Source organism: Pezoporus flaviventris, unplaced genomic scaffold (genome assembly GCF_033815535.1).
Source record: "Pezoporus flaviventris isolate CSIRO_AGI_PZ_B2104156 unplaced genomic scaffold, CSIRO_AGI_Pfla_v1 ptg000083l, whole genome shotgun sequence".
Lineage (NCBI taxonomy): Eukaryota > Metazoa > Chordata > Aves > Psittaciformes > Psittacidae > Pezoporus > Pezoporus flaviventris.
In genome coordinates this window covers 8759923-8771832 of record NW_026892631.1, presented here as the reverse complement: position 1 = coordinate 8771832, position 11910 = coordinate 8759923, and the positions used below count along the sequence as shown (strand labels likewise).

The 11910-nt window shown below is 46.3% G+C and overlaps 1 protein-coding gene across 2 annotated transcripts; it reads left to right on the top strand.

The window, feature by feature from the left end:
* Positions 1-1141: 1141 nt before the first annotated feature.
* On the top strand, positions 1142-10081 carry POLR3F (RNA polymerase III subunit F). 2 transcript variants are annotated; one of them, XM_061475508.1, is made up of 9 exons: positions 1142-1289; positions 2214-2331; positions 2826-2893; positions 3865-3932; positions 5005-5117; positions 7101-7244; positions 7983-8090; positions 8831-9022; positions 9676-10081. In XM_061475508.1, exons 1-9 carry the CDS (start codon positions 1234-1236, stop codon positions 9751-9753), a joined length of 945 nt encoding a protein of 314 aa, XP_061331492.1. In that variant the 5' UTR covers positions 1142-1233; the 3' UTR covers positions 9754-10081. The 2 variants fall into 2 exon arrangements, with proteins under 2 accessions (XP_061331492.1, XP_061331493.1); XM_061475509.1 differs by lacking the exon at positions 3865-3932 and having other exon boundaries at positions 1152-1289.
* Positions 10082-11910: the final 1829 nt, after the last annotated feature.

The window sequence follows — 11910 nt, the reverse complement described above, 5'->3', positions numbered from 1 at the left end:
TTCCTTGGGCAACCCATTCCAGTGCCTCATCATGCTTAAAGATCTTCTCCCTTATATCCAATCTAAACTTCCCCTGTTTAAGTTTGAACCCGCTACCCCTTGTCCTATCACTACAGTCCCTAATGAAGAGTCCCTCCCCAGCATCCCTATAGGCCCCCTTCAGGTACTGGAAGGCTGCTATGAGGTCTCCACGCAGCCTTCTCTTCTCCATCCCACAGCCTTGACCATGCCACTTGACGCCTGCTACCAAGCCCCTGCTCAGTCCTGGCCACAGCCTTGCCCACCCCAATTGATCCCACTCCACCCCACAGCCTTGCCCAGACTACTTGACCCCTGCTACTGAGCCCCTTGTCGATCCCACCCCACAGCCCCGTCCACCCCATTCAATCCCACCCCACAGCCCTCTCCACGCCACTTGATCCCACCCCACAGCCCTCTCCACCCCACTCGATCCCATCCCACAGTCCCGTCCACCCCACTCGATCCCACCCCACAGTCCCGTCCACGCCACTCGATCCTGCCCACATCCCCGTCCACCCCACTCGATCCCATCCCACAGCCCCGTCCACCCCATTCAATCCCACCCCACAGCCCTCTCCACGCCACTTGATCCCACCCCACAGCCCTCTCCACCCCACTCGATCCCACCCCACAGTCCCGTCCACCCCACTCGATCCCACCCCACAGTCCCGTCCACCCCACTCGATCCCACCCCACAGTGCCCTCCACGCCACTCGATCCCATCCCACAGCCCCGTCCACCCCATTCTATCCCACCCACAGCCCTCTCCACCCCACTCGATCCCACCCCACAGCCCCGTCCACCCCACTCGATCCCATCCCACAGCCCTCTCCACCTCATTCTATTCCACCCCACAACCCTCTCCACCCCACTCGATCCCACCCCACAGCCCTCTCCACCCCATTCTATTCCACCCCACAACCCTCTCGATCCCACCCCACAGCCCTCTCCACCCCACTCGATGCCTCCCTACAGCCGCGCTCACCCCGCGGGATCCTCCCCTCGACCCCCGCCCCGCTCCCCGTTACCACAGACGCCTCTCGCTTGGCCCCTCCCCTGGCCCCGCCAGCGCGGCCGCCCATTGGTTAGCGTCCCGCTCCTTAGCAACCAGCCCGCCCGCTCTTCTTTACGTCGCGCCGGCTCTGACGCCAACTTCCCGCGCCTCCCGGTGGTGCTGTCGCGGCTGGCGGCGCGGCCCGGCCCGGCCGCGCCATGGCGGAGGTGAAGGTGAAGCCGGAGGTGCCCGACCCCGTGGATATCGAGAGCAGGTGCGGGGCGGGGAATGCTCAGGCAGCGGGGGTAGGAGGGCCGGGAAGCGGCGGGACGCGCTGGGGGTGTGCGGAGGCTGGCAGGGAGGTGAGGGGGACGCCAGGAAATAGGTCTGGAGGAGAGACGCGGTGCTGTTGGGGGCAGCGTGTGTTGTGTCAGGGCAGAGAGGTGCTTGGGTGGCAGTGGGGGTTAGTTCTAGTCACACTTTCGGCTGCTCTGGAGGTTTTCTGTTCCGGGAAGGGGGGATTGTGGCCTTTCTGCGTTCTTCTACAAGGTATTTCATCAGTATTTGCTTTCTCTCATGCTAGTATCGTACTTCCTATCAGAGCCTTTTGTATAGAGAAGCTGTAGAGGGATCTTTAAGTCTGTGGTGTTAATAATGGGACCAACGTCAAAGTAAAGTGGAGCACCGTTTTCAGTGTTGTCACAGAGGAAAAGCAGTTTGTCCAGCAGGTGCAGCAGTGTGTTTGTCAGCACGGCAAATAGATATCAAGTTCTCTCAAAAGATGTCAAGTTCTCTCAATAGATGTGACCAGGAATGTAGTCATAGGACAGGGAATGGTTTTAAGCTGACAGAAGGATATTGAGATGAGACATTAGGCAGAAATTCTTCCCTGTGAGGGTGCTGAGGCCCTGGCACAGGGTGCCCAGAGAAGCTGTGGCTGCCCCATCCCTGGCAGTGTTCAAGGCCAGGTTGGACACAGGGGCTTGGAGCAACCTGGTCTAGTGGCAGGGGGTTGGAACTGAATGAGCTTTAAGGTCCCTTCCAACCCAAACCAGTCTGGGATTCTAAGAAGTGATTCATGAGTGCTTTTTCTCTAAGTTGTTCTTTTTCCTGTCTTCTATTCTGACTGCAGTACCATTTGGATTTGGTTTTGGATGCCATAGAACATGATTTTAAGCTAGCTTTTCTCCTCCCTTAGGATTATTGAGCTGTGTCATCAGTTCCCTCATGGTATCACAGACCAGGTGATTCAAAATGATATGCCTCACATGGAAGCCCAGCAGCGAGCCATGGCGATCAACAGGCTGCTCTCAATGGTAGGGAGATCTCACCTTCCTGTTATTTCAGCCAACCCAGAGCACTCTTCATACACCCAGTCTGCTTGGTAGCAGCCTGTTGGGCAGGGCTAGCAAATGAATCCCTTTGGATTTAGCATCATTTGCCATAATACACAGCTACCATCCTTACTTTTGGTTGCCATGAGCACTTACTGCCAAAGCAAATGAAAACTTAGCTTACGAAATTAACATGAACATGTATATCCATGTGGATTTCTAGGTGAGGAAGTTACTATTGAGAAGTACATTGGCTTATTTGTTTTTTTTTCCTGGTTATTTATCGGGGGGGGGGGGGGGGGGGGGATATTCTCTATTCTCAAGGGTATTATTGTTTCCAGCGTTAGAAATGTTAGTTCTACCTTTAGCCAACTGACATGAAGTAAGATTTTTATTTTGGAAGTTTAGAAGATTCTTGCCAGGTTCTGAAGCAAGCTATTTGAAGGAAAATAAATGCATGTGCCCACCTCTCCTAGGGGCAACTGGATCTTCTCAGAAGCAATGCAGGTCTCCTGTACAGAATCAAAGACTCTCAAAATGCAAGGTAAGCCTCTTATTTGCTGGATAAATATATCTGGGACACCGTTCTGCAAGTCGTGTGCAGCCTTGCTGAGGAGACACAGCAGCGTAATATGGATTCTGTAACATGGATGTTATAAGACATAACTGCTTGTTTCAGGAGGTACATTTAAATCCCCTGAGCTGATCCTGACAATTGTTTTGGATGTAGTGGTTTCTATTGAACAGAGCTGTAACTTCCTAGCAGAGTTCCTAGTCCAGATGATTACAAAGTGATCTGTGCAAATGTATGTATATACTCAGGTGAAAGCCAGCTGAAGCCTGACCAAACCCTCCGGAGTCTGGGGTTCTGTGGTCTTCCTCACTGCTCGTGTTTCAGGATCAGCAATCACCTTTACAGCTGTTCCAGGGGGGCACCCGATCGCTTTGGTTTACTAAAGTGTACCTTCAAATCATGTTTTGTGATGCCTGTGTAAGTCTGAGTGAGAGATGCAGAGGCATCCTTTCAAATTATCCTCAGTGCAGGCATTTCATCTTCTTTTTCAGATGCTTTAGAAGAAGACTGTCAAGTTCAGGCTTTCTCAGACAAGTGAAAAGACATGTCTGAGAGTTGGGAGCATGCTACTATTCTTTTGAAGATGCTCTGTCTAGAGACAGATTATCCTAAATTATGCTCTGTGCTGTGTTCGGCCTTCCCTAGCTGAGTTAGTACGTGACCCAGATTCCCTATTGTGATGACACATTGAGTAACTCCCTCTTTGCAGCTTTTCCTTCATACTGTGCTCTTTTCTCTTTATTGTGGCTTCTCACTGGCAAGCTTGACTGGATCCAGAGAGGTTTAGTGTCATGTATTATATTGGCCAATGGCTGGCTTATTGTGTAGAGGTTCTATTTTGTGTGTTGGTTCTTTTCATAGTACTTGTTTGCAGTTTAAAACAAATTCAGCTTTTGAATTTTGAGCCTTTCAAAAACCCTGATATCTGTCTTATTTTGCAGTAAAATGAAAGGCTCTGACAATCAAGAGAAGCTGGTTTACCAAATTATAGAAGATGCAGGGAACAAAGGTACTTTAATTGTGAATGTTTACTTACAGAACTTCCTGCCCAAACTTTTAAATGCTTGTTCAGATAATACAAATATGAAATCTGGAGTCCCCAACCCAGGTCTGTAGTTAATGTTCCATGTGTCTGCATTTTAAAAACAAATGAGAAGATGACCTATTTCTCTATTAAAATACCAACCTATCCTGGTTGACTTTTTGGGGGGGCTCTTCCAGAATACTTGGAATATCTTTCTCCCTCTCTGCTCTAGTGAAACAACCCCCTACCCCACCCTCCCTGCAGTTCTTTGTCCAGCTCTGGGGCCCCCAACCCAAGAGGGATGTGAAGCTGATGGAGTGAGTCCAGAGGAGACCGTGAAGATGCTCTGAGGGCTGGAGCACTTCTGCTCGGCAGACAGGCTGAGAAGCTGGGCTTGTTCAGCCTAGAGAAGAGAAGGCTTCTAGAAGACCTTAGAGCAGCTTCCAGTGCTTAGAGGGGCTGTGACAAGAAAGCTGGAGAGGGCCTTTTGACAAGAGCAGGTAGGGACAGAACAAGTGGTTTTAACCTGACAGAGGTGAGATTGAGATGAGACATTAGGAACAAATTCTTCCCAATGAGGGTGCTGAGGCGCTGGCACAGGGTGCCCAGAGAAGCTGTGGCTGCCCCATCCCTGGCAGTGTTCAAGGCCGGGTTGGACGGGGCTTGAAGCAACCTGGTTTAGTGGAAGGTCTCCCTGCCTGTGGCAGGGGCTTGGAACTGAATGAGCTTTAAGGTCCCTTCCAAGCCAGACTATTCTATGACTCCGTGTATTCATGTTGGCAGTAAAGTGGGGTCTACTTGTAAGAGCCCTCAGAGCAAAGCACAGAATGACAGCATGGTGGTTGTGGTATGTTTCTTGGTTTTGTTAGTTGTTTGTTTTGTTCTGTCCCCTTCTGCCCCTTTTCTCCCTTTTGCTGGGAGTGGTAGGATTGAGGGTACACCCTGTGGCTGGCAAGCAAGTCAAGCAGTCCTGTGATGTGACTTTTGGTTTGTGAGTATGTACAGAAGCAAATGGTTTCTTTCATTAATTTCTGTTCACGTCTCTGTTTTTAAACAGGTATTTGGAGCAGGGACATTAGATACAAAAGTAATTTGCCTTTAACGGAGATCAACAAGATACTGAAAAACTTGGAAAGCAAGAAACTAATTAAAGCAGTTAAATCTGTGGCAGTGAGTATCTGTGACTGCTTTTTTGGGGTGTTTTTTTATTTTAACAATTTCCAGCATTTGCTGCATGTAGATTTGAATGGGAATGTGAGCAGAGAAACCTCATTCATTCTGCCTCCAACTTTCTCATTGACTGTACACCAGTGATTGACTCTCTGCTTTAGTATACAGGTTTGGGGTGCAGCGATACAAGAAGCCATAATGTTTATTAAATAATCAATATACCACTAACAAACTGATTTAACTAATAAACACATGACTAGTAATATACAGTCCTATCACTCTTCCCAGCATTACTAATTACACATGGTTACTAACAAATTGCAGTTCTAGATCTCTTAACTCTTCATTGCACACAACTGTTGTTATAGTTCTGCTACCCTTCACAAAACCCTCTCTCTGCTTGCTGCTGATCTCCAGTTATGGCACCCTTTTCTCTGCACTTCCATACCTGGTCTTTAAGACTTAAATATAGGGAAGGTTTTGGTGTGTTCTCCCCAGCATCCTATGGGCTTGGATTCACGGATGTGCTTCTCTGCTGTCTGTACACATCCATTCTCCTGCTGGCTGCAGATCCTGCCCTCTATCGCTCCCTATTTTTATACCTTATTCTCCTTTTCTGGTTTTTAACTGTTTTTCTACCACTCTTATTTCTCCACTCAATGTCCACGCAAATAAGCAACCTGTCTGTAATTCCTTTTTCTCCATTGGTCCCAATGTTGCTGTATCACAGTTTGGTATTTCTGATACTGAAACAACCTCAGCCTTTTACACGGGACAGGTGATAAGGTTACCTAGCTGCAAGTGGCCATACAAGGTTCCTGTCTCCTGGAGATCCTGAAACTCCCTTCAGTTATCTGGTTCATACCAGATTTGTGTTGTTTACCTTAAACAATTTCTAAGACATTTGATTCTGTTTTACCTTGGTTCCTCTACTTTGTTCCAGTTGCTCAAGTACTTTATGTGCAAACAGTTTGCGTATCAGAGTAGGGCTTATCCTTTCCCATGCTTTTTCCTCATGCTCTCACAATGCTCATGCAGCATCTGTTCTCCTTACCTGCTTCATTACAAATCATTAGTATTAGCATGTTCTTTGGACCCTTTCCTGGTTTTCAGCAGAGGTTCTGTCTTGTTGCAGGGCCTGGTAAACCAGGAAGTCTACTTGTTTGTGAACTTGAAAGTTTTATGTTGTGTGCTTTTATTGTGTGCTGATCTCATCTGCACCTTGGAGACAATACCTTGTCTTGTGTGTGTGAGTTTGTCAGGGGGAGTGAGAGGTGAGGGTAACTTCTTTATCTCCACTTTTTTTCAGGAAGTTTGACACAGAAAAGCAGTCGCTTTTTCGTGTCCTTGTGAGAGATGCTGGCTTCATCTAGTTATACAGGGGATGTAATGCTGCTAAAATAGCTCAGGGGTTGCTGAGTTAGTCCTTTGGATGACCATTGTCCTTTAACTAGCTGACTACTACTATCAGGACTGAAGCAGCATTCCCATTCACCCTGTCTAGTTGTGGCAGTAAGGAGTGGGCTCGCAAGGGCTGACTAGCTGCAGGGTTTAATCATGTAGGGGTGGTCCTATCATCATTGTACAGGTTGAACCCTGCAGAAGCAGTTGGAAACTTCTCCATTAAGTTTGTCTTTGCTGTCTTCTGGAGACACTTTCCTGTCATCTTTCAATTGTGGAGGGGAATTAGAGTCAATATGCTACGCTTAAGTTCTGAGACCTCCTTCAGTGAGGTTTGTATTGTGTGCACGTTGCTGGTATTCTGGACTCTCCTACCACTATGTTATAAAATAATTAGGAATCTAGATATATTGATCTTTATCTCCATGCTATCTGAGGGTCAGATGTGTTAAGGATAGCTCGAGTCAGCTGGATGTCTGTGCCCTGAGTTTTAGGGCACATCTCTTTGGCAGATACAGTCTTAAATCTTCCTTTCTTAAGGAAGACTTCCTGATGTTAAAAGCTGCATGTTTTCTCCAACAGGCATCCAAGAAGAAGGTGTATATGCTATATAACCTGCAGCCTGACCGCTCGGTGACTGGTGGGGCTTGGTACAGTGACCAAGACTTCGAATCGGAGTTTGTGGAGGTGTTAAATCAACAATGTTTTAAATTTCTACAGAGTAAGGTGAATGCCACTGCTAAAGTCAACTTCTGTTTGTTTTGTGCAAATAATTATTCTCTTTATAAAACAAGCGACAGGCAAGGCTTAAGTTTTCCATAGTGTTTCCCATAAATGTTGACTGTTGTTAGAACCAGATTGGCAAATCTGCACTGGTTTATTTTTGTCCCAGCAAGTGGGATGGTGTTGTGTTTTAATAATGCATATTTTCACACGCTGTGCAGGGAGTGAAGCCTTCTGTCTCCAAGATCCATTGACAAGCTAGGCAGCACCAACAAATCCAGCAAAAATCACTGTTCCCTGCAGAGCTCCTAATTTCTGAGAGGTTATAGGGTGCTTAGATAACAGTTTTCCCTAGTTTACCTGCAGGAGAAGCCTGCTCTTGCTTAAATACGTCCTATGCAGATTGCTTCATTTCTCTATTCCATTAAAATATATTTTAACAGAAAATAGGGACTGCAGGGACTTTCTTTCTTTGCCAACAAAATGCCAAATGCTGCTATTCCTTCTCAGTAACGTAAATCACTCTGTAAATTTTGTCATATTTCTTGTAATATTCTCTTTGGTTGTGCACTGCATTGTCTCACAGTTTTAAGGACACAGCTTTGAATGTTAAAGAAAAAACATGTCCCAGAGATAGTGTGGAAATCAACTTTTGTATTTCGGTCTGCCTGAAACAGAGCCATGAAGGAGGCTCTTGGCAGTGGGTACTGACTGTAACTCATCTTTGCTTTTCTTCCTCAGGCAGAGGCTGCTCGAGACAGCAAACAGAATCCCATGATACAGAGGAACAGCTCATTTGCCTCATCCCATGAGGTGTGGAAATACATCTGTGAACTGGGTATCAGTAAGGTCAGAACAAATTCATTTTACTACTGTCAAAATTGTCAGTGCATGACTAGTGCAACTAGGAGTTGGTTGGGTCCTGCAAATTGGGTGAGGGTTCAGTAACTGCTTTAGTACCCTATGGTTACTGCACTGGAGGTGGGATTTGCTGCTTGACTGCTTTTTGAAGAGAGTCATTGATGCTGCATGGGACTCCAGAATAGACTGTACCTGTGGGTTTTCAAAGAGTTACAGAAGAATTAGCATTCACATCCTTGTGGATGAAATAAAACTGAGTTCAAAGTAAATGCGCCTTTAAAAGTCTGAACCAGTTTATAATTTCTCTCAAGTTTCCCCATGTACTTTAAGCAGTTCTAGGGGTGGGGAAAAAAAAAAAGGAGGGGAAAAAAACCTTGCAAGTATCCATTGTTAGGTGTATCTTCAGCAGGCTTGTCTTTTTACAACAATTTTCCTCTAAAACTGGAAGTGTGTAGTGTTTGGATGATATAGACGCTTGAGGTGCATAGGGAAAGCTTTTTGGTAAGCCAAGGCTAGTGTAGCCCCAAAGTGCTTGGGAGGTAGGAGGTATTGGTCTGTGCTTTTCTTTTTGTATCTGCATAGCCTCATAAAGTGCCCAGCATCATCAGTGCCTTCATCTGGGCCAGGTTAGAACCCTAAGGATTTGTTACTCAACGTGCTGGCTCATTTCCTTCTTGCAGGAGTTGTTGGCATGTATCTTTACTAGTGTTGTCCAAATTGTTTCTTAGGTAGAGTTGTCGATGGAAGACATAGAAACCATTTTAAATACGCTCATATATGATGGAAAAGTGGAGATGACTATTATTGCTGCAAAGGAAGGGACGGTAGGCAGTGTGGATGGACAGATGAAGTTGTACAGAGCCGTTAGTCCTCTCATACAGCCCACTGGATTAGTCAGGACACCCTGTGGACTCTGCCCTGTAAGTAATTAATTCTGTGTATGAATAGGTGGGTGCATTCAGATTTTCAATACGGTCATGCAAATGGCCAGCAGGCTTACTAAAAAGTTATGTCCATGAGTGATCCTTGTGGCTTACTAAGCCAGCTATGCTTAGGAGCGTTATCCATGATGCTTTAGCTATGGTGCAACAGGCAGGTTCTTCAGTTTAGACCAGGATGCTTCCCACTTATATCTGTCTTTTCCCTGGACTGTATACGAAAGGGTACTCTCAAGTGTAGCCCTTTCCAAATTACAGTATATTTTCTGATCCCAAGTGCCCCCTGAGCCTTCTCTTCTCCAGACTCCCCCCCGACCCCAGATCCCTCAGCTGTTCCTCATCACACTTGTGCCCAGACCCTTCACCAGCTACGTTGCCCTTCTCTGGACCCACTCCAGCATCTCTACATCTCGCTTATTGTGAGGGGCCCTGAACTGAACACAGTGTTTGAGGTGCGGCCTCCTCAGTGCGAAATACAGGGGGACGATCACTGCCCTGGTCCTGCTGGCCGCACTGTTGCTGATACGGGCCTCTGTCAGACTACTGCTTATCTATTGGAGAAGGAGCGTGTTATTCCTGTCAGATCCTGCTTGCTGTATGTGATTTCTCTGCTGACATGAGGCTTTCTTTTGTAGGTTTTTGATGACTGCCATGAAGGTGGTGAGATTTCTCCATCGAACTGTATTTATATGACAGAGTGGCTGGAGTTTTAAAGTGAAACTGTAAACTGGACTCATGCTTCACAGCCAAGGTGACCAAGTGGCTTGCTTTTTAAAAAGCAGACTTCCTAAACTTGTGAGCAGCTTCAGGACATTGGAGTGACTTTGCTTTTAATGAAACATAAAGCAGCAACACATCAGTTCTCCAAGGAGTCCTGTGAGTGGACTGGAAATCGAGTCAGCACTGAAGATCAAGGCTGAAGTGGAAATACAGACCCCTTCTTGTACCAAAAATTGGCTGTGCGATTTGGTAAGTGCCATAGAACAGCTGGGTGGTGATGCACCACTTCAAGGGTTGTGTTGAGTACTTGACAGGTGCTTATTCAAGTATCTTATGTGGGAAAGACCTGAATACATCAAACAGAACTCAGTCTTTATTATCTTTCTTACCTGCTAATTTATCATTAAACCCCTGATTCTTTTCTCATGTATATTTGTGTTTCATTTCTTCCGTTGCCTGGTGATGCATCCCTTGTGTTTATCCCTTCATCTGACAGCTACAAGAGCATCATCAAATCTGTGCTGGTGTGTTCTGGCAGCTGCATCATGTATGCCGTTATGAAAATTTGAGTAGATGTATTCTGGGAAGATGCATTTCCCAGAAGAGGAAAGAAAGAGTGTGATGGTACAGGGAAAATTTTTATAGATGATCTGAATACCCTCAGGGTTGGAAAAGATGTCGGTGACAGTTGTTGGTACATAAATATGACCTCTGGCCTTGGTTTGTGATTTGGGAAAGGCATGATACCAGCATATCATCAAAAAGCACAACCTTCTCAATGTGATGCAGAGCCAGTTTCTGCGTATCTTGTGTGACCTCTCTGGCTCCTCTGTGTGACTGGAATGATGAATTGGCAATTGTGTGGTACAGTCTGTACGTTACAGACTGTGGTGTTGTCATAAGCCTCTCAAGAGAGAGCTGTCTCTAGATTCCGCTGGTTATTGATGTCCATCTGGCAGTTGTAGAGGGGTCATGGTGTCTTTGGAAAAAGCAGGTTTCAGATCCTGATCTGAAAATGCAGGTTCAGATCAGGGAAGTAAACAGATACTTGTACCAGCTATATTATGCTAATTAGCGACTCCACCTCTTCCTTAACCTATAATCAAGCAACCTCTAAGGAAAACCAGTCAGCTTCCTTCTGGTAAGTGAGAATGTTGTGCATGTAGGGTACAGCCAGTTCCAGAGTAACAGAGACTGAGTGATGTACTAGCAGCAGGGCACTGTGCAGACACTCTTCTCCCAGTACAAGTTGCTACCTATGGCTTCATTTTGCTTCATCCAGGCTGGATCTCTACTCATCCTCTTCGCAAACAGCCTCCCAGCACTGGGCAACGAGTGGGCCAAGCATAATGCTGGACCTGTTGCATCTAGCTATTTTCAAGATTCCCTGTCTGAAAATAAGCCCTCCTGGGCACTGTGTTGAGGGGGCAATGGTCAAGCACTTCTACAACAACTGAGTTATCAGCTTGCCAGGTAATTGGACCACAAGTAGCAAGCGGTTGGGCTGACAGATTTTGGAAGACAGCTTACCAAATAAGGGTAGGAGTCTTTACATCAGCTATTTCAATACTGTCCAGGAGTTCTTCCCTTCTAAAAGTAGACTAGATCACATATAGAAATGTTCAAATTTTCCTTGACCCCCACCTTCCTACTTACATCGTGGGTTGTGGACAGAAGGTAAATGTTGAACAAAGAATAAAACAAAAAACATGGTTTCTGTCCTCCTATTCAGGGAGGGTGTAGATAGAGGCAAAGGCTCCTTGTTTGTGGGCAGCTGGGCATGCTGTCTCCAGCAAACAACTAGTACTGATAAGCTGAATGTGATTGTTTACCTCCTGTGAGCACCCACAGCCAGCTCCCTCTTTTGTTGCAGAGGTGACAGGGATGCATTATCTCTGCAGAGGCAGAAGAGCTCTTACAAAAAGAGTATTGGGATTTAAATGATCAGATGTTTATTCTTTCTCTGCCACTTTAACCACTCAGCACACTTAAGCCTGAGGAAAATGCTGCTTCAGATACCTGTTATGTGGCCAAAGGTAATTTCATTGAGGTGTGGGGCTGGGGTTGCCTTTTGTCTTCTTGTGTTCAAAGAGGACCTAACACAATGGGGTCCTGAATCCTCCTGCTGGCAGAGATAAGTCGTTGTTTGT

Bases quoted from the DNA above. Each gene is read 5' to 3' on its own strand.
- POLR3F (XM_061475508.1), top strand. From the start codon at position 1,234: ATGGCGGAGGTGAAGGTGAAGCCGGAGGTGCCCGACCCCGTGGATATC. The intron at 2,894-3,864 runs GTAAGCCTCTTA...CTTATTTTGCAG, and splicing joins AAAGACTCTCAAAATGCAAG to TAAAATGAAAGGCTCTGACA. The intron at 8,091-8,830 runs GTCAGAACAAAT...ATTGTTTCTTAG, and splicing joins GTGAACTGGGTATCAGTAAG to GTAGAGTTGTCGATGGAAGA.